Below are 24398 nucleotides of genomic sequence, written 5' to 3'. Positions count from 1 at the left end.
CATCTTTGGTGTGCAAAAATGACGGTCAGGATGAAAAACAATACAGGAAAATGAAATGAAACAAAGCACTACACAGAAAAGGATCTCTCAACGGATTTAACATCGGGATGTTGTGTCAGTATTGCTCTGGAGTAGCACCCACCTTATCAGCCGGGCACGCCGCTTTGACTGGATGACGGGAGCTGGAAGTCATGCATGAAACGCAGCCAAGGGTGTACTCGAGAAGGAAGCAGAAGCTCAAGGCTGAACTCTACATAAAGAACATTCATTAGGAAACACAATCAAATGAGACGTTGCACTTGACTGACCGTTCATGACAGAGAGGGGGAAAAAAACCAACACCTGTCATGGAAAAGCCCCAAATTCCCTGAACTGCAAGGTCATGGGGCTCTTCAGCTAACCCATCTTGCTCCCGAGCCTTTTGTTGCATTCCAGAGACTCCGTGATTTATACTGCAGCAACCCACACAGATTTGTCACAAAATAGCCGATGACCTGAGTTTTCTACTTCAGGCTTGGCATATCCTAGTCAGCAGGTGCCATTCTCCCTTCCACGTCTGCAGTATTTTCAGCCCTAGGAAGGTGGGTGGGAAACGACGGTGAATCAGACAAGCCTGGCACAAAACATCCATGCAAAGCAAAACTCCATTGGCTCTGGAGCTGAAAACGCTAAGGGCAGAAAGGCAAATGCAGCAGGGAACGTAGGCCTTGTTGCTAGATAGATCATTTATTAAAGTGAAATTCAGCATTTGATCTTTGTCAGACAGTACAGAGTTAAAGTCTCATACACAGTGGAAGCAGGACATTTCCTACACCTCAGAGAAATTAGTTCTACAGTTTTGCTATAAGTTACTGAGTTGCTTTAACAATACACAGCTATCTTACAGTTAAAAATACAAGGTGTCCAAAACATTTGGCATAAGATCAGCACAACACATGGAGGCCAGAAACAGAAGAGGGAACACAGTTTTTCTCTCCCAGTAAGCCCATTCAGAGACTCCAAGCCGTTCTGCGAGTTACCTGCGAGTTACCTCCCCTGCACCGCGGCCGTGGAGCAGAGAGCTGTGCCTGGGACAGGAGCGCTCCCAGCCCCGTCGGGGCACAGCAGGAGATCCCAAAGCCTGCTGATGCACAGGACGGCCTGCGGAGCTGCTCGCAAGGGAAGTTCAAGTTTAAGGCAGGAGCCCCCCTTCTCTCCCCGCTCTTTCTTCAACCATTAATTCATTCCAAACAGATGTGTTCGCAGGCAAGTCAAAAACGCGAGAGCAGGGATAGCTGTGAGAAGTGTGAGGAGTACCTCCCGTTGTAACAGTTCATTTGCGCTTTGGAAGGGGAAAATGAGACCTCCCCTAACTTGGTAAGCTAGAGGTGGCTCAAGGGCGTCAGTGACAAGAGGAGTGAGGCATCAAAAACATTCCTTCGCCTTTGGGACTCTTCAGTCAGTGCTGCGGGCAGTGCAAGGACTCCTTTTGGAAGGGAGACCACCTCGTGTTACCCACTCTGTTAAAGTGTAGAGGCAAAGTGACGCTAGTGCTCTCGGGAAGTATAACGATCTGCCAGTGTAAATAAACAGTCCCCCAGCAGACCATTCCTCTCCCCTCCAACTGCAGTTACTGCTGAAGATCTCCCATTGGTATTTACATTTGGCTCAACCAAAAGACGTAAAGTGCACAGCTCCCCCCTTCTTCCCGTCTCATAAAACATCCATTACGAGAGTCGACACAGAACAAGCCTTCCCGCGTGTTGCTAACGGTGGAAGGCTGTTTTGCTCAGTCTTTCCGTAGGCCGCACGTGTCCCGTTTCTTCGTCTCTCCACCATCATGACCCACTTGAAAAAACGCACTTACTGCAGATTATTTCTGCTCTTCATTTCAAAGCCTCTCCAAAGCCAGCTTGCACTTCAGACTAACTTTAAATGCCAGACTTAATGTGTTTAGGTCAAGTTTCGCACACCACAGTATCTACTGCTTTACAGCCAGATTTCTAAGGAAAACTGGGATACCACAGTACTGGGGACAGGCAGCACAAACCTGCCCCTCCTGCTTTTCTCAGTCTGAACATCTAAAGTGCCCGTCAAAAGAAACATTAGCTTTTGATGCAATTGTTTACTCCAGGTTGATATACGATATTCGTTGTGATGCAGTTTTTTGTGAAACTGCATTCTAACACAGCCTCCTTGGATATATTTGCATTTTTCAGCCATCAGATTGCTGCTTACTCCGGTCTTCACATGCTTCAAGCTCCCTCAAGTTGAGCTCTAGCCATTAACTACCAACAATGATTTCTTCTTCTTCCCTTAAAGTGAGCAGAGGGTCAGTACACAGGATGAAATTAACTCTGGTAGAGATGTTTCTGCATTATTTGGATTTCCTACTAATGGCTTTGGATCTGGTCAGAGGTCTACTGAAGTTGATGTAACTCTTCAATGAGAATTGAATTAGTCTATGTAATTGGGTTTGGCTATGTAATGGCTCGAGGGCTTCAAAGACGATTCTTCGCCCCGGGGTGAATGTCACCTATGCAGGCTTGGAAGATAGAAGCTTCCACTATTATAAATGGAAGATGACGTGGCCATCCCCCATGCCCCAAGGCTTGAGCTCCATGGTTCAAAGCTAGACAGAATTTAAGGCCCATCTGTGAAAAGCAAAATGGAAAAAGAAGGGAAAAAAATCCAACAACTTATCACACCAGCCAAAGCAATTTGGGTCTTCCACCTTTCCAACGAGTCCCATCTAAAAGTGCTGAGAAAATGTCCTACCTCATGGCTTCACAAGTGTGAGGTTCAAACACATTTACTTTGAAGTTTAAAAAAAAAAGTTGGAAAGTCTTTTTTTAATTGGCATGCAGCATAAGGAATCAAATACACAGAACGGTATTATACAGAATGACAATTGCATTGTTGCGTTTTCTGGTTATTAGACACTAAATGCTTTTCAAGAATCACAGGCACCCTGAACATGGATATTGCTACTGAATTGACACGTGATTTCAGTTTATAGCACGGCAGCCAGAAAGTGGCTAACCCTTCCAGCGAGACATCGGCTTTCTTTTGCTCAAGGCGTTTTGCTGTGGCTAAGTTGAGAACAAGGTAATAAGGCATTTGCAAGGGTTTATAAGGCTATGGGGTCTGACAGCCAAAGACTCTTCTGTTTCTTTGGTATCCTGCCCCGAAGCTTTCCACCTTATAAACAACTGCTAATGGCTGGTAAACATCTCTTCATCATCACACTTCACTAAGAATTTTTCCCAAGAAGTATAATTGCTTTAAGAGAGAAACCAAGAATCACATTTTACATCCATTGATTATTTTCAGAAAAAAAAAAAAGTTTCCTGGATACCACCTCTGCACAAAGCATTCCAGTGAATACACCTGAACAGATGGAACCTGCCACCATATTTCCTTGAAAAGAATCATTTTGCTGCTGGCTGCTAAAACACCCCCAACAGATTTATTTACTTTTAGAAATAAAATCAAATGACAAAAAAAAAATCAAAAAACAAATACAACAACAAAAAAGAAACCCCCAAACTACATTTTTTTACAGTTTTGGTCTAGAAGTTACGATGAGGCACAACTCTCAACTCAGAAACTCGTTTTCCCTTGGTGATATCCTCTGATTACATGAGCACTTGGAATATTAACATGCAGTCAGAGAACGTACCACTTTGCCTATCTGTCTTGAATGAGAGAAGCCAGATCATGTTGACTGATGTGGGAATTGTTCCACCCTTTCAGTAACGAAAGGACCGGGATAATTAGGAAAGTTTTAAACATTCATGAACTACCAATGCAAGACGTCCTCTCCTCATTCCGTGAGCCTCTCTCGTGTCCAATGTTCTTAAAATCCATATGGAAACAAACAAGGAAATGCTGAAACCATCACACTCTCCAAAACTTCACAAATGGGGCATGTACCATAACAGATTATTGTGCCTATGACACAGGACTTTAACACACTGAAGTTCATTTAACTTGTTGATAGAGTATTAGCACACAATTCAAAGCTGATGTGAACAGCTTGCTTTAAATTGACGTGATTTTTAAAGAGACCCTGGGAGAGCTTCAGCAAGAGCTTCACTGTGTGAACCCTTCACGCCCTACAAAACACGTGATGCAGTACGAAGCTGGGATTGTGACCTGTGTGTTCCGTTCTTCAACAAAGCTTCATCCAGTTTGGGAATATTAAAACCTGCCATTGGCAAAATGCTAGCCAATGTTTTTTTTTTACTGTTCAGTTCATTGCTTAAGGCTTGTTGAGAATACACTCTCTACGTGGAGTCTTGGCATCTTTTGACAGAGCGGAGACGTTGGTTAGGACAGCATGGAAACAGAGCGGTGCTTTAAATCGTGAGATCCCCTTGAGTAGAATTTGAGGTCACAGGAGAACAGACAGTCACGAGCAACACTTTCACAAGCTCCTTTTGCCAAAATTACTACTGTGTTATTTGTAAGGACACCTTGGCCTTAAATAACAGAATCAGAGAGATTTCTTCCTACAGTGCCCAGTTAGCGAGCACCAGCATGCCACCCTCTGCTCCAGAGAACTCTCAGAAAGCGCACGTAATGCTCACAACAGGCAAGTGCTCCAATACTCAGGATGCTTTGTTTGCTTGTGAAGGCAGATGAAATGCACCGTGCTCCAGCCAGTTTGCTACCCTGGTTATGGCACTACACCCGTTAGCTTGTCTTTACGCTGCAGACTGCCAAGCCTATTAATCCACACAGCAGTTTTGTGACACCTGCTAAAGACTAGCTTCAGTGTAAAATTCACATCGCCTGTGACTGACACCTGACGTGGCACAGAGATTAAGAGACAGATGTTGAACCCATTCTTTCACCTCTCATCACCCAGCCTTGAATACAAGGGAACCACATACAAGTGAATTAAATGAGCATTTCTACCAACGCAATCAAACCCAGCAAATAAGCTGTATTTGCCTTGATACCACATTCTGAGCAACTGCAGAAGTTCTTAAATGCTTACAGACAATTAAGTTGTGAGTTCTTAAATACAAGAACTTAGAAAAAAAGAGAGTGTAGAAAGTTGTTTGGCTTCCATGTCGGGTGAAACAAGGTGAGAAAAATAAAATTTCAGACTCGTCAAGTAGCGTTCACTGGAGTACATTTGGTGAGCTGGAGCATTCGTAGAAGTTTGAGACTTGAAGCACTGACTCAAGGCAAGACTGAGCACGTGTAGGTGGGGAGCAAGCTTCAGACAAACTTCTGACCCACGCACCTCGATAATGAATTTCATCTCTGCTGCTATTCCAGTCCTGTGCCAAGACAAACTGCATGGTGTTTTGTGATGCAGTCTAAATTCAGTGAAAAAAAAATCCATCTGTGATCTAAATTACACTGAGATGCAGATTTCCAGAAATGTTTTAAAACACTGAGTTGGCAGACTCTGCAGTCCTACAAGTTTACTTTGTTTCCTCATTATCCTCATTTCTTGATTCCAATGCGACTTTTAAATGAGGGGAAGAGAAGTCTTCAGAAACATGCTGTGCACATGTTTTCATATATTCCTGATAAAAATGTCTATACTTTCCTGTCATCCAGACTTACTGCGTTTTAAAAAAATTTACAATATACTTGAACAGTTTTTATATACCTAAAATGCACAATACCATCTGTTCCTTCAAGATCCCTCTTATTCCGAGTCTCTTGTGAATCTTCATTCTAGTTGCTTGCTACTTTCTGATTTCTGGTCCAGCCTGCTCTTGTTGTTCTTTACCATATAGATGAAATATGCAAGCGTCTCTTTCTCATTCACAGGAATATTCCTGAAGTGACGACTGACAGTCTAGAAGGACAACATGCAAAAAGACAAAAATTCGGAAATTAAGTAGAAATAACCGGAACTGTGGGTTCTCTGTGTTTTCCAAAAATTATTTTAGGGCCACTGAGCGTAATATACTTTTAGGCAAACATGCACCAATTCAAACTGTCAGTCCTCGTTTACCTCTCTCTCTCCGTCTCTCTCTCTTTACAGCTGGAATGTGCATACGAACAGAGCACAGTCTTGCTATGTCAGCAGTATTTGCAGCCAACCTACAAGCAGAATTTGGAAGCCAGAATGTCCTCCTGCTAAAGCAGCATATTCTCTCCTCAGTGGCATTTCACGCCGAGATTATTTGGAAGAGTAAGCTTTCCCTGCATCACGGTATTCTAAGGAGAGTGTCAGAAACACTGAAACACTTTGCTGTGCGAACCAGACGTAGCAAAGATTTAGAGTCCAAAGAAAAATACACTGGGTAAGCTTTTACTGAAAGGAACACCAGAGGATTTGCAATGGGAAGATCAGAGATCGGTTATAGCTACTCCTCTCTGATATGAGCATAAGCCCTGAACCGTTAGCGGCTTTTTCCTCAGAAAGTGAATAAAATACCATTGGAGCTGGATGAGGTCTGCCTCTAATAGCGAAGAAGCTCTTATTGGTACCCAATACAGCTCCAAAGCTGAATTTATTGCTCAGCCTGCATCAAGTCACTCCAAGAAGATTTATGGAAGTTTGAGTTTTCCTTACGGTGGGGTAGCAGCAGGAGTCTAAGAGCCTCAGGCAGCAGTGATTCAAGCATGGGAGCTGGACGAGGATCCAGCGTAGGGTCAAAGCTGCTCAGACTTCACAGGAAATCTGGGAAGTGTGTGACAACTTTAAGTTAGGCTCCCTTTAAGGTTATTTTCTGCTTGCACAGTAGTTTTATTTATTATTTTTTCCTCCTGAGCATACGAATGGTAAATTGCTCAAGTACGTAGCCTTTCATGGCAGGAGGTACCTGGCAGACGATGAACTGGTTAGTTATAACACGATAAATCAGCTCTACTAATGAGGACATACAACCACCCTGCTTCGTTTACCGTACTCCTACGTGCACTACACTACACATTCTCTATATTCTGTACACTCATTCCCTAGCTGACTTGCAAAAAACTAGAAAGTGTTTTACTGTCTTTTTTGGTCTGATGCTTGTTGTTCTTTAAAGCAGCAGCAACACTATTCAGTTCTGGGCAGACAGTTGTGACAACCTCAACTTACAAAAACAACCTCATCATTCTTAACTGCTACAGTTCCTCCAACTTTAGAAAAGACTTTTCTTAGAGAAAACCTTCAGATCAAATGAGGAGAGAGAGCAGAGCAGATGCACACCAAGCACAACTAGCCTGAATAACAGAGTTGCAGAGAGTTATTTCTTAAGTATGGTGTGAAAAAAAAAAAACAACAAAAAACCAGGAGAGGACCTTAAGAAAAAAAAAACAACTTTTACTTGTTGACTTACTAGAGAATCATAAGACAATCTGGACAAGGGAGGGAAATAAGGAATCTGAAGTCATGGTCAGAGATTTTGCCTTAAATAATAAGCAATTCCAACCAGTTCAAGTGGCTGTGAGGAAAGAGAAAATAATAGGGGCACTTAAGGTGACTATTAATGGGTACGTTTGAGTTTCAGCAGAACAGAGATTTTTCAGATAACATCCAAGCCACTCAAAGCCAGGTTCTCTTTCTGTTTCCTAAAGGTATTAGGTTAGGAACTATGAATAAGGAGGGAAAGGAAGCTGAAAAAAGCAAGTTACTAAAACATGCTTTCAAGAGCTAGCTTCCATGTTTTCCATGACCATCTCTGATGAAAGAAAGCACGCAGCTTTCTGTTGGCACCATCTCCTAAGAACTACCGCAGAGCACATGGTACGTGCTAGCGAGAGTCACTATAGGTACTGGTGTCCAAGAAGTGGGCACCTCAGCACAGGAGCGAAAAAGATTTTTAATGACAGAGATAATAGTACCACTTGCCACCACTTACTTCTGCTAGCTGAGCCTTGTTGAGTCCAGGCCTTGTCTGCAGCTTATAATGTCTCTTGTAACGTCGCAGAGTATTCACTTGGAGCTGGAACAAATCGACCTGGAAGTGATACAGAGAACAGGGGATAAGCACTACCTTTAGCGTCTATTAAGCATAAATGCGGAATGATCTAAAAAGAGCTATTTCCTCTTCAACAGAAAGGTTCCTTGCCCACATTTAGAACCACATCACCTTGCCTTATGGACAAATCTAAGTCTATTTTGTACTTGTTAATGTTAAAGGACCAAAATAGCCTCAGGGAAATACAAAATTTTGTTCTGGTTCACATGCTGTCAACAGAATTGCTGGCCAATTTCTGCTCTCAATTACACCTCTGCAACCTCTGAGCAAAGGGGAATCTTTTGTTCCCACAAGGTTTAAAAAACTCACATACAAAATAATCAATTCAGCAGGCATCGAACAAAGGGCTTGTGACATAAAACAGAGTACAGAGAAGAAATGAAATTTAAATATTTCAATGGGAAGTGCGGAGTTTAAAAACAGGGGGCAGGGGGAGGCTACAGGAAGATGAAGATCATGTGGGAAATGCCATGTTTCAAAGACAAAAGGAAGCTCTGCCAAAAAACAAGAAAACGTCATTAAGACTGACACACTGCAGAGGTCCATATCCCGCTATGTGATGTGCATCCCTCTGTTTGTAACCACCAAACAGCCTGCACGCCCTGTAGCACTAACATTCTTAGGTGCCAGCTGGGCCTCCACCAGCCGTTCTGGTTAACCGATGTAAACTCTGTATTGTAAAGTTTCAGCAGAGATCCATACGGAACGGAAGCACAATCAGCTACAACAAAGGGTCACGTATCCTTGAAAACAAAACAAACATTACTACTTTTTTGAAACCTCCACGCAGGAGGTGTGGGGACACAGTTTTGCTGGCAAAAAATATCTTATTTTAATTCAGAAGAACGCCTTTTGCCGGCACGGGTGGCATTTCCAGCAGAGGGCTCTGCTGACATGGCCAGAACTCGGCTCCTCCGCGAACATTACCTTTGCACAACTTTTTGCGATGCCAACAGTACCAGAATCATCACCAAAACAAACACTGCACACAGTGGGACAGAGAAGAGACGATTCTAGCGTTTTGAAATACAGAAAGGAATATGCCAGTTTCCTTAAAATAAAAAGCCTTACAAATATGGTCTGCAATTTGAAGGTAATTTCAAATAGCGTTAAAAATAGTATATGCAAAGGTCTGCTGCAGAAGCCTAGTAGCCCTGGGTATCACATCCCCAATCATAGAGCCACTGACTGGATTCTCCAGTGTCCTTGCACAATGACGCCTGCTAGGTAACTTAAGAACCATCCTAGGACCCCAGTCATCGCTGGAATAATATACTTTTCTTACCTTTAAAAAAGGGTTAGTAACTAACAGCTCCCCGTTTGGGAGTGGTACAGACACGAAGCTGTACGGTTGGATTATTATACCTCTTTTTGTATAAAGCTTTACGTGGTCAAAGATTTCATACAGGGATGATGAAGAAGAAAACGAGGATACCACACAACCGATAAGAGTCTTCCTCAAAAATGAGAGTAACTCCACAGTACTTTCAGATGAGCCGCAAATTAAATTATTTTCTAATACACGAAAATATCCAAGTGAAACCTCACCACGCTCAAAACTGGTAAAGCATCCTACGATGACTCAGTACCTACTAACCTCTGGGACATCTGTGTCATGCTCAGGAGAGTCACCTCCATCATCACTGGTCTTCCTTTTTCTTTTGTTTCGGACGCTTTGAATAAAGTTCTTGTGAAAATCACATATATACAGATGTCTCACCTAAGGATCAGAAGTGGCAAAAAAAGCAATCAAAACGGGTAGTGTAAAAACAGCACTCAACAGCAGCCCTTAGGCACCAGAACCACAGCACACGTTCTTACTACCTCATGACTGAGGGTAAGAGGCCGACATTAAGAAATTTCTAATCTTAAACCCCAGGCCTGGTATCGTACTCTTGTGCTGAAGATAACTTACATTACAAGTACCAAAGACAAGGAAAGTGAAGGACTCAAGAGCTGCAGTTGAACCTGAACCTCAGAGATAACATATTTCTTTTTTATGGTTGTAGTCATATAACAGAAAGACACAGTGAGCTGTCTGCAGGAAATGCATTTTCTTTAGGAGCAACCAGGTAGCTACCAAGTAAAATATTATTCTGCTCCACCCTGGTGAACTTTCTGGTTTGAATAGTACATAAGATTATTAACGCAAGGGTTTCAAAACCTAGGCAAAACAAAAGCTGGCTAATTACTTCAATTAAAACAGGCAAAGTAAGAGCAAAAGTGTCTATAACTTACCCTACCACTGAACCCACATTTTAACAGATATTATATCATTAAAATTAGTGTACATATGCAAAAGGGCCACAAATCATCAAAATTATTTGATACCAATAAGGCAAGAATATCTTCAGGTGACACAAGCACCCTACATTCAAAATCCCCTTCTGCAGCTTACTTTCTACTTTCCCTTCATTTGGAGTTCATTAGGCTGAATTCCTCTTTTTATTTATAAAGCCTTTCATCTAACAACAAAGATTTTTTTTTTCCCTAGAATGAAATAACTACACCACTAGACTATTCTGTGGGGGACTACGACCAGGAGAACCGCAATTTTATTCCTAAAAACCAAGAGGTTTTAAATTTAGTCACCCTCTTCCCATGACATTTTGTATTTTGGCTGTATAAAAGGGACCTAACCATCTAGAGAAACTGCCACATGGCCGGCCGCAGAACTTCACCTTCTTTGTTTTTAATGCTTTTAACCTTTAAAGATCAGATAAGAAAAGCAGGCAGCGCAGACTTCCGGTAGCAGAGTCGCTTCTGAGAAATTCCTCCTGCAATCTTCACGAGCTGCTGCGCTATACCTATTCTCTACCCGGCAAACAACCCGCTTCTATCTTGAGCTGACAGCTGTCACTTTGGGGAATTAAGCGGCCAGCAGCAAATCGGGCTGCTCGGTGCCGACCAGCGAACAACCAGGCGGGTGCTGTATTTATAAGGCAGCACGCCGCACGTTGCTGCACGTTGCGGCCGTGATGCAGCGGTTTATATTTTAGTAACCTGCTTCACTGTGACTTTAATTAGTAAGAATGGATGTTAGTTACTCTTACATTGAGATAGCGAGCCGTATCGCTGGTTTCACCCAGCAGCACAAGCACGTTCCAGTACGAAACTGAAATTAAAGCAGCACGGCAGCCCCCCGAGCAAAGCCGGCTTGCTGCCTGGCTCCCTGCGAACACCACCCTCTGCGCAGAGCCTTCCCTCTCAGCCACGGCTTTCGGGGCTGCCGCATTGAGCCTCAGGAGCCCCTCCGTGCCACCAAGGCACCGCTGCCTCCGCACCCAGGCGCGTTCCCCTGTGCCCTAGCGTAAAAGCACCGGAGGCAGCGAGTTTGCAAAGCAAAGCACCCAGTTTCGCCCCGCAAACCTTCCCCACAGCTCCTGGGGCTCGGAGGACCGCGGGGGGGGGAGGGGGGGGGGTGCAGCCCAACTCGCCGTGCGGAGAAGCAACTTTAGGGCCGGGCACCGCCGGCAGCGGACTCACGCTTTTATCGATGTCCAGCTTGAGCTTCTTCTGCGAGATGCTCTTCTGGATCCTCTTGCTGAAGGACGCGTTGCCGGCGGGGCGCACGCAGCGGTCCCCGTCGTCGATGAGGCAGCAGCTCTGGCCGTAGAAGGGGGCGGCGGGAGGCCCATCCCGGCTGTCCTCCTCGGTGCTGAAACCATTCATCGCCCGCCCGCCCGCCCGACCCTCGCCCGGGCCGGGGGGAGGGAGAACCGCCTCAGCCCCTCAGCCGCCGCCGCCGCCGCCTCAGCCGCCCCTCAGCCCCCGGGGGGGACCCCGCCGCCCGCCCGCCGCACCCGCGGGGGCCCCCTCCCGGGGGAGAGCCCCCTCAGCAGCCCGCAGGAGGCCGCTCCGCCGCCCCCCGGCTCGTGAGTAGGCCGGAGCCGGAGCCGGAGCGGAGCGGAGCAGGGCCGGGCCGGGCCGGGCCGGGCCGGGCCGGGCCCCGAAGCGCCGCCGCCGCCCCGCGGGGGAGCCGGGACCCCGCGCGCACCGCCCGCTCCTCTCCTCACACACAAAACCGCCTCCCCGGCGGCGGAAGTCCCGCCCTCGCCGCCCTCAAAGCTCCTCGCCGATTGGGCGTGCGAGGTTCGAGGGGAGGAACCCGCCGCCGCCGCTCCGCGAGGCTATTGGAGGAAGGGGCTGTCTGTCTGCCTCCGCCGCCCGGCCCCGCGCTCGCACGGCTGCCGGAAGGTCGGTGCGGGAGGGGAGGGGAGGGGAGGGGGGCGCGCGGCGTTGCCAAGGCGACGCGGTTCGCTCCCCCCCGCCCTCCCCTCAGGCGAGGCCCGGCCCCGCGCTGCCCCCCTCGGGCGGCTCCCGGGGCGCTGCCCCCCGGCCCCTGCCCTTCCCCGGGGAAACCGGGGGACCCCCGCGGCCCCCATCGTCCCCTGGCCCGGCCCCGCAGGCCCTGGGGCTTCCCCCGCCTCGCAGCGCCGGGCCCCGGCCGCAGGCTGGCAGCCCCGCGTCCCGCCCGCCGATCGAAGCTGAGGCGGCGTCGTTGTAATTAAACGTGGTCAAAATAAAAAGCAAATGTCTAACTGCGTGCGTTTCTTCCCTTGTGCTTGTAACTAAGTCCCTGGGACATGCTCCTGCCTGGTCCTGGCACCATCAGCACTGGAGGTGTAAAAAAAATTATACTTATTTTTCTAATTAGGAGGCGGACAGTGGAAAGATTGAACCTGGAAAAGCATTTCCCAATGCAAGATAACTTGAAAGTTTGCATTTCTTTCCTCTCTGGACAAAATAGAAAGTGAAGGGACTCCTCCTGCCCTGTGGAGACATCGCTTCTGGCGGTGCTGTCAGCTGCGGGACACCAGACAGCAGTTACCGGAGAGGGGAAAAGCATTGCCCCTTCCAGAAGAAAAGACTTTGTGCATAAACAGCAAAAGAAGGTCTTATAGAATAAAATATTTCTGCGAAGTTTGAAATCATACACTCAAGAAAAGTGTGCTTTAGTACAGAAGGAACTGTGCTGCACGTGCCCCCACGAAATACCTCTGAAGGGAAGAGGCCGCTCGCAGCCCTGTGGGAGCAGCCGGCCCCCAGCAGCACCCACACGGGTGTCCTGCAGCCTGCTCCCACCCAGCCGCCTTGGGAACACCAAAATATCTGCGTCTCAGGCAGCTCCTGCAATACCAAGCGTGTCAATAAATCTTGAGGGCAGGGCCCAGTCTTCAGACACTTCCTCAACAGTTCTGACTTGTCTTAGTTTTTATTGCTGGTGCACTCAGGCGATGAATAATTTGTTTGTTCATACTGCAGAACTACAGTGCACTCTTACAGGGACGACGCTCCCAGAAGCTGGCCACCCCAAGGGGAAGGTGGTGGAAACAAACAACTTCACCTGCAGACCAACAAGCAGATAGTGAGGAGCAAAGAGATCACTGAAATAGTCTTGGATTGGCAGGCAGGACTGCCTTGACATTTGGGAAGCTCAAAGCACAAACCGTAGGGACAGATGTAACAGAAGCAAGCAACTAGATAAAAGGGAGCATGTTTGTATCAGGCAGGGCTTCCTCCTGTCCCCATGACAAGGAGATGCTGCAGGTGCTCCCCTGACTGCTCCACAGGGAGCTGGGAGCAACTGGAGGAACAGGCACCAACAGTGCCTGAACAGGTTGGTACTTACCATCAGGCTGTATTTCTGCCTGCAATCTCATCCCATGCAAATGAAACCATTCTTTTAAAATTGTTTTGCAACACCTACTGAGGGGAAAAAAAACAAAACAACCAAAAAAAATAAAAACAAACTTGCTCTTGTCACTGCCCGTTTGCTATTTCAATGCTAACTACCTCCAGCTCAGGCTAACACAATGACTTTTTTTTTTTACTCTTTCAAAAAAAAAAAAAGTAAATGGAGGTCTTCGTATAATTGCAGTTTATTTCAGCATATTAATCCTCATGGGAACCTCAAGATTTCACAGTCTGGTAGTCCAGAAGTAGCTTGCTATAAAATAAACTGCTTCACAGAGACATTCTTTATTAGGTATCTATCACTAACCTGATCTAATAATTCTTTGTGGGAACTGCAATGAAGTGAGAAACAATGTTTCATAAACCCATCAGCAGTGAGGCAGTTTTAGTGCCTTTGAAGCAGTAATAGCCTGCCCATCCAAGTCATCCCTCTAATCAAATTAGGGAAACCTGCGCAGGCCTTTAAATCTTAGTTGGAGCAGCACTACCTCCTACAGATAAGTCTGCAACGTAGCTGTCATCTGGAACCTACTGTTTTAATGGCATCCATTCAGGGTTCTTGAGACAGAAATGCTACTCTCCAAAAGGTACGTGCTGCACAAGATGCCTGGAAAGAAGCTTTTAAATTTATTTATTTTTCTTACACCCCCCTCCAGTCTTGGACTAAAAGACTGCTCCCACTGCCCAAACACCAGACCACAAAAAGGGCAGTGAGCTGTTAAAAGCACTCCCCTGAAAACCAAGGAGTAGGATGGATCTACCAGCAGTTGTACACAAGGTAGACATGCTGAGAAAGGAAACTGAGGGCTCCGTCTTCCCCTAGGCTAGGCAATTGATGTGCAACGCTGCGCTCCCCCAAACTGCAGGAAAAGGTCTTCAGAAAAGATGCACATACAGGCTTGGGTGTTTTTTAAATTTCACTCTCATGGCCATTTATCGTGGCAGCAAACACACAAGCTGCCTTTCAGGAAAGCTTTCTGTCGCTTTGAACACGTGGCTGATGACAGGCTGGGAGGGAAGCGTCCCAGGCATGGTAGCTGCCGCCCAGGTGTCAGCTCCCAGGGACTCCAGGATGTCCCTCCGGGATGGCACAGAGCACCTCCTTACACGAACACAGCTCCCTCCACAACTCCTCCAGCACAGTCCACATCTCCCTAGATTTCTGCTCAGGTATCCTCCTTCCCTTGCGGCTGCTGCTTTGTGTTAAACTTGTCTGAGGTGAGGTGCTGCTCCTTGCACGGGCTGGTGTTTTGGGGTGCGATGGGGCGTTCCCCTTGGCTTCAGAGATGCCTGGAAGCAGCTGAAGGGCAGACGGGAACTCACAGCTCCTGCCCCAAAGGCACCCCTGCAGCCCCCAGCTGCACGAACCTGGCAAGTATGCCCAACACAGTGTTCAGGCATGAAAGCAGTAAACCCTGAAATTTATAACCCAATACAAAGGACAGCTGGGAAGGATGTTTCCCAGTGGGGTTGGAGAAAAGCAGCGTGTGACATGGCAGGAATCCTACAGTAGAGAAATGTCAGACCAGGGTAACTAAGCTTCTTCTCATAAAAGTAGAGAGAAGGGAAATCAATCACCAGAGCAAAACAGGCATGAACAGTCATTTCTGCATACACAGTTTCAGAAAACACATTAAAAATTTATTTTAAATATATTATAAAAGGAAGTCCATTCAACTTTAAAAACACTAGGCATTCTATCAATGATTCCCAGTTTATGAAAGCTACTACATTAAAGTGCTACAATTCCTTTACCACCCCCAGATATTAGGCTGTTGGTCCTAATATGCACAGAAATAAATATACACTGATTCAAGAGGCACCATCCAGTTTTACAGATAAAATGCATGCAATACAAGAAATAGACGAACTTAGACCTTATCACCAAGATCCTGGAGAATGCATTTTAAAACAAATTCCCTTCACCACCCCACAGGCTAAAGCTATTTGTTACTGTTATAATAAGGGCTAATGTTTTAGACTAATTAGCTTGATCATTTTTTTAGCATGATTTTATTGTGGTTGAAGTTCGCATTTGTTTGCTCACTAATTGGGATTAGAACTCTTTTTTTTTTTTTTTTCCCTGGAGTTGAACTAGTAACTGTGAGACCACACAGATCCGGTATCTTTAAATAAAACTCCCAAATCCCTCACATCTGCTGGAATCATTGAAGCCTTTTGGGTAATACAGAAGCATCAAGAAAGCTCAAATGCAGTGATTAAAGGAGCATACTCAACTAGCAGAGGCAGAGTTAAAAAACAGACAGGATTTTTATTTGGATTTCCATAATCTATTGTTGCCTAGTTTCGTACACAGATCTCCAAGTTAAAGTGTGACACTATAAAGGAGCAATCGAAGCAGAAGGTGAATTTATTTCAGTTACACTTTAAACTTATAAAGGAAGTCAATCTGACCGGTTAATGAAGAATGTGAAATGAATAGACAACTGAGCACTGAACGCTGATGGAAATTTTGGATCTCAGCTTTCCCGTTCTCCACCCATCGCATCTCTCCCCTCCGCTTGAAGCAGGTGAAGACTTGAAATTTGTTTTAAAAATATGGACTCGACACTTACTAAGGTGGCAAGGTAAAGCACTTAAAGCTAAATCTTACACAAGTTGGGAAATTGCAGCACACAGACTCGCCTTGCTTAGAATCAAGCAATAGGCCACTGGGAAATGGAAAAGGACCTCGTGCTCCTGCCCCCCAGTCCACCCCCCCCTGTTACTACATATCCTGTGAAAGGCCATTAAACACTACCTCCACAGACTCTGATAATAACCTAAAGCTATTCACCATTTTGTCAACAACTTGCCAATGATTTAAGAAGCATTGAAGAAGCTTGCCATGCTAAATAACTGTTAAAATGGAAAGCCAACCTGCTGCTTCTCAGGTAAGGACCGACTTAGGCACCATCAGGCTTTGTCACAAGTAGATAGAAACACAGTAGGTGAGTAGGAACATGAACCGCGGCGGGTGGGAATGGATGGCACACTTGAATCCCCTGCTAGCAAAGCCAGACTGTTTCAGACATAACTACCAGCACTCTTTTGAATGCAAGAAAGCACGACAGGCTGACTGCTAGGGGCTGTTCTCTCCAGTCAAAACCATTCAAGTGTCTGTCCGTATCCTGAAAGACAATTTAAAATAAAGGCTTCTCCCTTTTAACCCAGCAGTTATGCAATTGCCCAGTACGACTTTTAGGATATATCCCTCATCTCCCCTCAGTGATGCGAGCCAGCAGAACTACTTTAATGATCCCGCAGTTGCCATGAGAGCACCGTGTTCCTGCAGTACTGGTGGCTGGTGCTGCCTATGTGACTTTCAGCACATTGATGTCTCAGGGCAGCAGGGAAGAGCAAAGTTTGCTGACTGGAACTTTCCACTAAAGGAAAGCAAAGTCCCGAGCACAGACATTACAGCAAAACAAACCAGGAAGAAAGATAAGGGGAGAAATTGCTTTCTTGCTACTTCTGTATTAAAGATTTGAACGCACCCTTTAAAGGTTTCTCAGGGATGGAAGGTGTCGACTGTCTGTAAGACACTTCTGCCAGAGATTTGATGTGCCCTTGGGACTATTTGTGATTTCTGATTTGGCTACTTAGAACATAAAAGGCAGGACCTTGCAAGCCAGTGAAATGTATTAGCCTTCGCCATGAGGTGAAACATCCAGCAGCTAACTAAAACATGCTCTGGTCTAGCTTTAGTCATCACAGCGTACCAGAAGGAAGCTGCCACTCTTTCCAAGTCTTCCTATGAGGAGAGACACCATCTGTCCTACCGCCCCCAAATCATTAATGACATCAATTTAACAGAGGAAACTCGGGAGCTTCTGAATTACTGTCATCCACACAGATTTTGCACTTGGAGTCAAACATTTAAAAAAAAAAAAAAGCACACACACACACGAACACTGCACGAGTCAAGCTTTCTCATACATCCTTATCCCCCCAACCCCTACCCCTCTTCTCTCTTGTCCAGCAAGGCACTAGGAAATGGTTCAAGTTTAAGCATTTGCTGTACATTTACATTTAAAAAGGCACATCTTTATTTTAATGATGCTGTATTCCCCCATTCGGTAAGGGTCACACTTTCTTCTATTATGGTGTGGAAAAGAAAGTTAAATGCCCAGGCATGAAAAAGGGCACCTTGCACATATGAGGTCCCCAAACCTATTACTGTCTGTAGACCTTAGAGATTAGCACCTGTACAAACCAAGAACTTCAAGAGCAAATCAAAGTATTATTATGCGACATAACACACATCCAGGGATCCCACTCCCGTCTGGGATTCTGATATTTAAAAGCAGCAGAATTTATGCAGCCATGGAGTGAGGGTTTGTTTGAATATTTTTTGGGGAAAAAGGAAAAGCATTTATTTTGCATTAGATAATCACTGGTATTTAATCTCCAGTCTTGACTTGCATGCAGATATGAAGATTTGCTTATGTATTCATGCTTTAGCAATTTTGCTTACAAATAACCAAAGGTAATTGGAATAATTAACCAGTTTGCCCAGCAAAGGCTCGATTAAAAGATGTAGACTGTGAAACACAGCTTCTATTTCTCAATCAGTGAATGGTTGGCTATATTAAGTCTTCTCATTAGTCAGCAAAGCCTCTAGGGTATTGAAACTTTTAATTGATGTAAATAAATTAACAGCTCAAAGCCCAGCGAGCCATTCAGAAGTGTACAGAATTTGTGGGGTACTTACAAATTCAGATGGCAAATCTTGAGAAAACAGATGAGATCAACCACACTGAGAAGGACCCAGTGGGACCAGTCACCCCACAGCTCCAGTTTCCTCGTACTGGTGGTTGGCTGTCAAGCAAGAAACGCCTCAACATTCCCTAATCTTTCGGTGCATACTACCAAGAGCTGTCCTTTCTCACCAAATTAAGATCACTCTGTGGTAAAAGACCTGCTCATTACTGTAGTTCTCTCTGAAGCAAGCATCCAGCAAGCTAATCAGCTAGGACTCGAAGCTCTCTTCGCAAGGTGAGCCCAAGTACAAAGCAAGCCATGCATTTTAGAAACAGAAACTAATCCTCTTGTTAGAAAACTAAGACACAGAAAGCTGCAAGCTGCAATCAGAATGCCCTATGTCCATGTACATCACTTGCTGATTGTGTTCCAATTATATATATAAAAAAAAATTGCACTGCTCATGGACAAACAGCTTCTTGTTCCACAGGTACTAAAACATTCATAAAGACACCTAGTCAGGCCATGTAGTGATCCACAGTCAACATTACTAGACCACTGAGAGCATTAATAACTTAAGGAAAGCAAGTTGGACACAAAGCACTGGGAAGTGGCACTCTCTCCCACAGAAATGAAAAGGGATCCTAATGACAGACAGATCGTAGGTACTGAGGACATAAGACATCAACACTGGTCTCAATTCCATTGCAATACTGCTGCAGAACTGTCACAAGGAAAGCCTAGAGCTTTTTGCCTTTCTTCACTCCCAAAACGTTGGACACTAAAACATTTGGCAACTCCAGTCCCACCTGCAATGCCCATTTTCCCCTGCTCTGTAACAGCACAAACCAGGTGAATTGGCAGCACAGGTCAGATACAGCTTCGACTGTGAGGATACAAAGGTGGAAATGATTTTGACCTCACAGTCAATACATCAGACTCGAGCACTAGAAATGCAGGTAGTCATGTCCTAGTCTGCTCCCAGTTCACAGACACAGCACTATGTGGCCTCAGAGACATCTAAAACGCAGGTAGTGGTCCTACAGCTGGCAACAGGAGAAAGGGCTTCTTGCGGAGCTCTGCAAAGGTGGGAGCCAGCCTGACTGATTCTTGACACTAGGCAAAAATCTTGATTTCACAGAAAAGATTTGTCAGAGCAGAGCTTCCCTGCCCCAACGAGGAGGGCAGGTCCATTAACTGTGTTTATCTAGAGTCCCAAAGGGGTACACTGCTCTTGCCCTGAACGATTCAGCCTTTCACTCCCGGAGGCAACTGCACACTACCTCTTCCTGCAACATTACTGAATGGACGATTGGACAAACTGTGGAACTGGATGATTATTGGAAAAGGCCTAGTTGCATTGATTTAGGTAGCATCTTTGCGAAAGGTTAACTGCACCATCATTCACAGCTTTTGCTAGAAAATGTCACTGCTGCCTTCAGTATAAGTTAACTGAATTATTAAATGTTTTTGCAACAACTTCATTTTCAACCAGTGTTTTGTTTCATTTTTTTAAACACTCACTTTTAGATAGACTTGAAACCAATGGTCCTTTGTTCATCCTTCAGTGTCAGCACTCCACTCTTTTTTTCCAGCTTTTGGGATGAGATAATTCTGTTTCAGTGTCTGGTCGATCCTGCAGCCCAACCAGAAGGGTAATACCTTGTGCTGCAAACTGACTACCCAAGGACAGGGTACCGGTGAAACCAGCCCCTTGATCCCACACCTCTGCTTAAGCAAACAGATCTCCTGTCACAGTGAGCTGTACAGAAAGGGAGAGAGAGATTAAGAGCATGCTCCCCCAAACCTACACCACCACTGACCACAGGACTCATCACTGGAATAAACTACATACAGACTGATGAATAAATGGATACAAAACAATGGCTAATCTCAGCCCTGACTCAATTATCCTGAATTAATCCGCTCACACCAATTGTGAATTAAGTTAGCCTCTAAAGGAAAAAATAAAATTGCCTTTGTGTTTAACTCTGAGAAACTCCGGAGGTGTCCATGCTAAAAAGATGGGGTGTAAGAGGTGAATTCGATATCCAAAGGCTCCTAACAAAAACCTTAACCTGTAAGAACTGTGCTCACTTAAAAACTCTCTGCTAATCTTTCACCTTGAGGATTCAACAGCGAGTGACAAAGTGACTGTAAAGTGAATGGAGCAGAAACCCAGATTCCTCATCGCTAATAACCACGGTGATAACCCCAACACTTGGCTGCATTTCCTCTAGAGCTCATTCCTTTATCACAGCTATCATTGGGAAAGTAATAACAGCCAACCTGTTTGAAATATATTTTGGTTTAAGGCAAAAAAAATCATTTTGTTTCACATTTTGATGTCTTTTTTTTTTTAATGTCTGTGACATCAGAGGATTAAATTTTGTGTTCAAGATTTTACTTAGATGGATTTTGGAAGATAAAGCACCTAAGCGGGAATGCTTCAGCAGGTTGCATAGCAGCTACATAAAGTACTGTACTTTGAGGGTCCTGGAGAAAAAAAATCATTTAATGCCAAACCTAGACGGGAAATAAAACATTTTAAAAAAAAAAAAGCAGTTGGAATCAACATTCAGACTCCTCTAAAAACAGAGTTTCTATTCCAGTCTCAGCACAGAAATGGCTCTGGCAAAGCCTTTAGAATTCCACCATCCCCAGAAGAGAAGGATGCAGCATCTTCACAATAAAGACTGGCCTGCTAGTTTACCTTCTCCTGAGATTCTCCCTTTTACCTTCATTAACTGTTAAAAAAAAGTATCCTTAAAAAAATTTTTTGTAACCCTCCCCAGTAAAAACTATAATTGTAAAATATATATATATATGTATTTATATACAGTCAGTCTTTTTAAAGATCAAGATTTCTGTTAAATTTTTCCAAGACGGTTGAGTTTGTATGTTCAAATATCCATTGCTGCGTTGGAGATGAGGGGTTGCAGCTATTCATAAAGACCTTTCGATCACTCTCACTGCAGTCCATACAGCTGCTGCTTACTGGGTGGTACAGGGTCTTGTCCTGGAGAAGAGAAATTTCAGGTGAGGTCGCTAAGCAGAGAAACAGAGCTGTTTTAAAACCAACAGAAAAAAGTCTTAAAAACTAAGGCAAGCCATTCTGTCACTTGAACCTGTCTGAAGAAGCTCCACACTTAACCGGTTGTTAAGTAGCACGTCCATTTCCACCCCCTCCCTTGCTGCAGTACTGAACCCAATGCTCACATCTGCATTGGGAAGGTCCAAAGCTACTGCTGAGAGCAGGTGCTCCAGCACCAGGCTCTCTTCCTGCTGCAGCACTGTGTGTGCAGATTGCAAGGGCTAGGACACGGCATTCCATCAAGAATTTGCTTACCTGTTTGCAACAAAAGCATTGCTTAGTAGGAGGATGAATAAACCCTTATCTACTTTTGGCGTGACCTTCTAGTGCTCAGAACAAGCCAGTAAACGCAGCACGCTCCTTTGCAAACTGGTTTTGCAAGGGTGTTGCAACACCTCACCGCCAGCCGTGGACGGGACTGCAAGGACAATGCCCTTTTGCTTAGCAAGCCCTGGAGAAGCTGCGCTCACCATTCCTAACCCGTGAAGCAGGGCAGTCAACTCTTTCTGATCAAGGGTAATTAACGGCACAGTGACTAAGAGACAAATAAAACACGGGTGGTGGCATTTGAAGGAGACTCAGGTGCCTACAGGCAACTTGACACCTTAATGAACACACATGCGTGTGCACGCGCGCACACACTCACTCTTCTGTATCTCCAGAGCTGGTTCCCCTTCATCCCGTGGCAGTCGTAGAGGGTCACAGGGCTGCTGTGGGAAATGGCATCAAAACAAAACTTCTTGGTATGCTGAGGGTCCCCGGGACGGATGTCTTCTCTCCAGCTGAAGGTGAATACCTGCTAGGACAAAGCGGACCCTCAGGACGGCAGGTACTGGGCACAGCGCTTCCACCAGCACAACGACATCGCCTTCTTTGCCCGCAGGGTGGGGACTGCTTCAGGGAAAGGACAAAACTATCCTGGAGAAAGACTGCTTTCCCCTCTGGGGACAGGGACTGCTGACTAGGGGGATCCGTAAGAGCTACCCCGCGGACTGCCACACAGCATGCTAAATGAGGCTGCGCTGCTGCACGCGGCCATGCTAGTTAGCTTGGGTACTAATAGCAGCCTTGAATGTCTCTGCAATGCAGACATACATCATGGATTAAGTGAGCAGCTGACCAATTACAGCACTTCGCAGCTAGCAAAAAAAAAGGGGGAGAGCTACAGGAGCTCTGAGTTAACACCGGCAGTAAATATCCAAGTCTGCACAGGCAGCCTGCAGTCACCTTGAGTTTGCCCTGTGCCTTCTGGTACCAGGCACCAGGAGGTCCACAGCTTCCCATCCCACCTCACAGGAGTATTGGAAGGGTAAACGCTAGGTCAGTGCTTCCTGGTGCTCTCTTCTACTGACCCTGCACTGACTTAGTCCTTCCAGACCTCTTTTTGTTGGGGTGAAGTAAAAGGAGGGATACCACGGAAAAGAAGAGAAAGGGTTTTAGCTCTAGTGACTAGGCATAACCTATCAAATGCCTGGCAAAATCATGTATTCAATGAAAGCTGCTGGATGCCAGCACATCTTTAAACCACAGTCAGAACACGGGGGAACTGTTGATGGATGTACCACCCCGTGAATGCTCGGCTCCCCTAGCACCTGCTTTCAACCACAGCTTGAAACAGGAGCATGGTCTAGCTGCATCTTATGATGATCACGGCTTTGCTTACCGCATATGCTTTAAGCATTGTAAGGCTGAATCTCACAAGAGATAACAAATGTGTTTAAATGCAGGTGCTGGTGTGAAGCTTCTGCTTCCTACGTTGACAGAACGGCATCTCTGGTAAAGGTGCAAGCGTCCCCTGTGACCAGCACCAGTCAATGTGGAGCTGCAGGGCTGCTGGCCAGCACGCTCCCCCTCAGTCCCCATGGGGAAGGGGTCTTCTGGGGGCTCCTTTTGGACCCAGGTGAGGGAATGGCTCTCAATTCAGAGAGGATCTCGTGGGACAGTAAGAAAGACTGGTAATGAGCAGAGCGCTACTACTTGAAGCAGTGTGGCCAAAAACTTTGGCATAAAGAAGCTGCTTTGCTCCTGTCTCCCTTTAAGCCTCTCTTGTGACAGAAATTACCATAATCATTTAGGTTCAAGGCAACGCAAAAATCCAAAACGCATTCTCCTCCTCAGCATAAGCCAACACTAATTGTTTAAGATCCTCCTGACACAGCAGAGGCTTAGTTTTGGACCGTGCCCGAGTAAATTGGTTTCTAGTTTTCATGCATCAAAATTGATATGCAGCAACACGTTATCTCCTAGTACTGAAGCCATTCCCCCGAAGAGTTACGCATGGCTCTGCAATAGAGGCATTGTTTTCTTGATCTTTTCTCAGCTCAGCTACTACACTTTAGACAAACTAATATTTCCCTCCCTTCTGTTACAATAAAGCTGTCGTTTCTGGCACCTTATATGTCGGGAGGGTGAATCTATAGCCTGGCTGGTTTCATCTCTCTCCAGCAACGGTTGGGTGTTTATAATGTATTTGCCTCCTGTCAAGAGGATGATAGCGAGCAGTTATTGAATGCTCCTGCAGCTTTATTAATATGCATGATGCTCCTTTATCACTTCTTTCAGCACAACCTTTGAAGTTAATATTCACTTTGTTACATGTTACAGCTGCCTTGTTACTGGTTTCTTTTATTATTTTGGCATATTGTTTTCTTGTGCTTTCTTTTGTTTACTCCGAGAACTTCAAAGCGGAGGTAAAAGCCCTGCACAGTCCGCCAGGCTCCAGACCCTGCCACAAGCAAAAATGCCACATCGGGCTACCAAACCCATCAAATAAAATCAGCATGTGAGTCTTGGGGTGCACAGCACCCTCTGCTCACCCGACAGAGTTCTGCAATGGCCTCGCTTCTCAAACTGTTACCTGCACATTGTTCCACGCTGCCTCCCCTCTGTCCTTCACGCAGCTTTCCAGCCTCAGTGGGGATCCCAGGGCTCCATGCTTGGTATCCACACACAGTCCAGTTCCTACATTGCGAATCTGAAACAGC

At 45.5% G+C, this 24398-nt stretch overlaps 2 protein-coding genes across 4 annotated transcripts in view; both read right to left on the bottom strand.

Moving 5' to 3' along the window:
* Nucleotides 1-708: 708 nt before the first annotated feature.
* SAP30L (SAP30 like) lies at nt 709-11795 on the bottom strand. The gene is made up of 4 exons (XM_040573474.1): nt 11406-11795; nt 9517-9639; nt 7800-7898; nt 709-5803 (listed from the first exon to the last, which is right to left on the bottom strand). The coding sequence occupies exons 1-4, from the start codon at nt 11589-11591 to the stop codon at nt 5675-5677; spliced, it is 537 nt and encodes a 178-aa protein (XP_040429408.1). The 5' UTR covers nt 11592-11795; the 3' UTR covers nt 709-5674.
* A 3832-nt stretch (nt 11796-15627) lies between these two features.
* Nucleotides 15628-24398, bottom strand: part of GALNT10 (polypeptide N-acetylgalactosaminyltransferase 10) — an 86215-nt gene continuing 77444 nt past the window's right edge. For 2 of the 3 annotated variants that reach the window (XM_040573421.1, XM_040573424.1), the window contains exons 10-12: nt 24272-24388; nt 22061-22213; nt 15628-21339 (exon numbers count right to left, since the gene is read on the bottom strand). In XM_040573421.1, the coding sequence (XP_040429355.1) occupies nt 21172-21339; nt 22061-22213; nt 24272-24388 (438 nt within the window). In that variant the 3' untranslated portion in view covers nt 15628-21171. The remainder of the gene's footprint in view (nt 21340-22060; nt 22214-24271; nt 24389-24398) is intronic. The other variant, XM_040573422.1, reaches the window with a different exon arrangement.

This window comes from Cygnus olor, chromosome 14, assembly GCF_009769625.2.
Source record: "Cygnus olor isolate bCygOlo1 chromosome 14, bCygOlo1.pri.v2, whole genome shotgun sequence".
Taxonomy (NCBI): domain Eukaryota; kingdom Metazoa; phylum Chordata; class Aves; order Anseriformes; family Anatidae; genus Cygnus; species Cygnus olor.
This window is presented reverse-complemented; position numbering and strand designations above follow the sequence as displayed.

Excerpts from the sequence above, each read along its gene's own strand:
- SAP30L (XM_040573474.1), bottom strand. The coding sequence starts at position 11,591 with ATGAATGGTTTCAGCACCGAGGAGGACAGCCGGGATGGGCCTCCCGCC. Across the intron at positions 9,640-11,405 it reads AGCTGGACATCGATAAAAGC|GTGAGACATCTGTATATATG; the intron begins GTGAGTCCGCTG and ends TCTGATCCTTAG. Across the intron at positions 5,804-7,799 it reads ACAAGGCTCAGCTAGCAGAA|ACTGTCAGTCGTCACTTCAG; the intron begins GTAAGTGGTGGC and ends TTGTCCTTCTAG.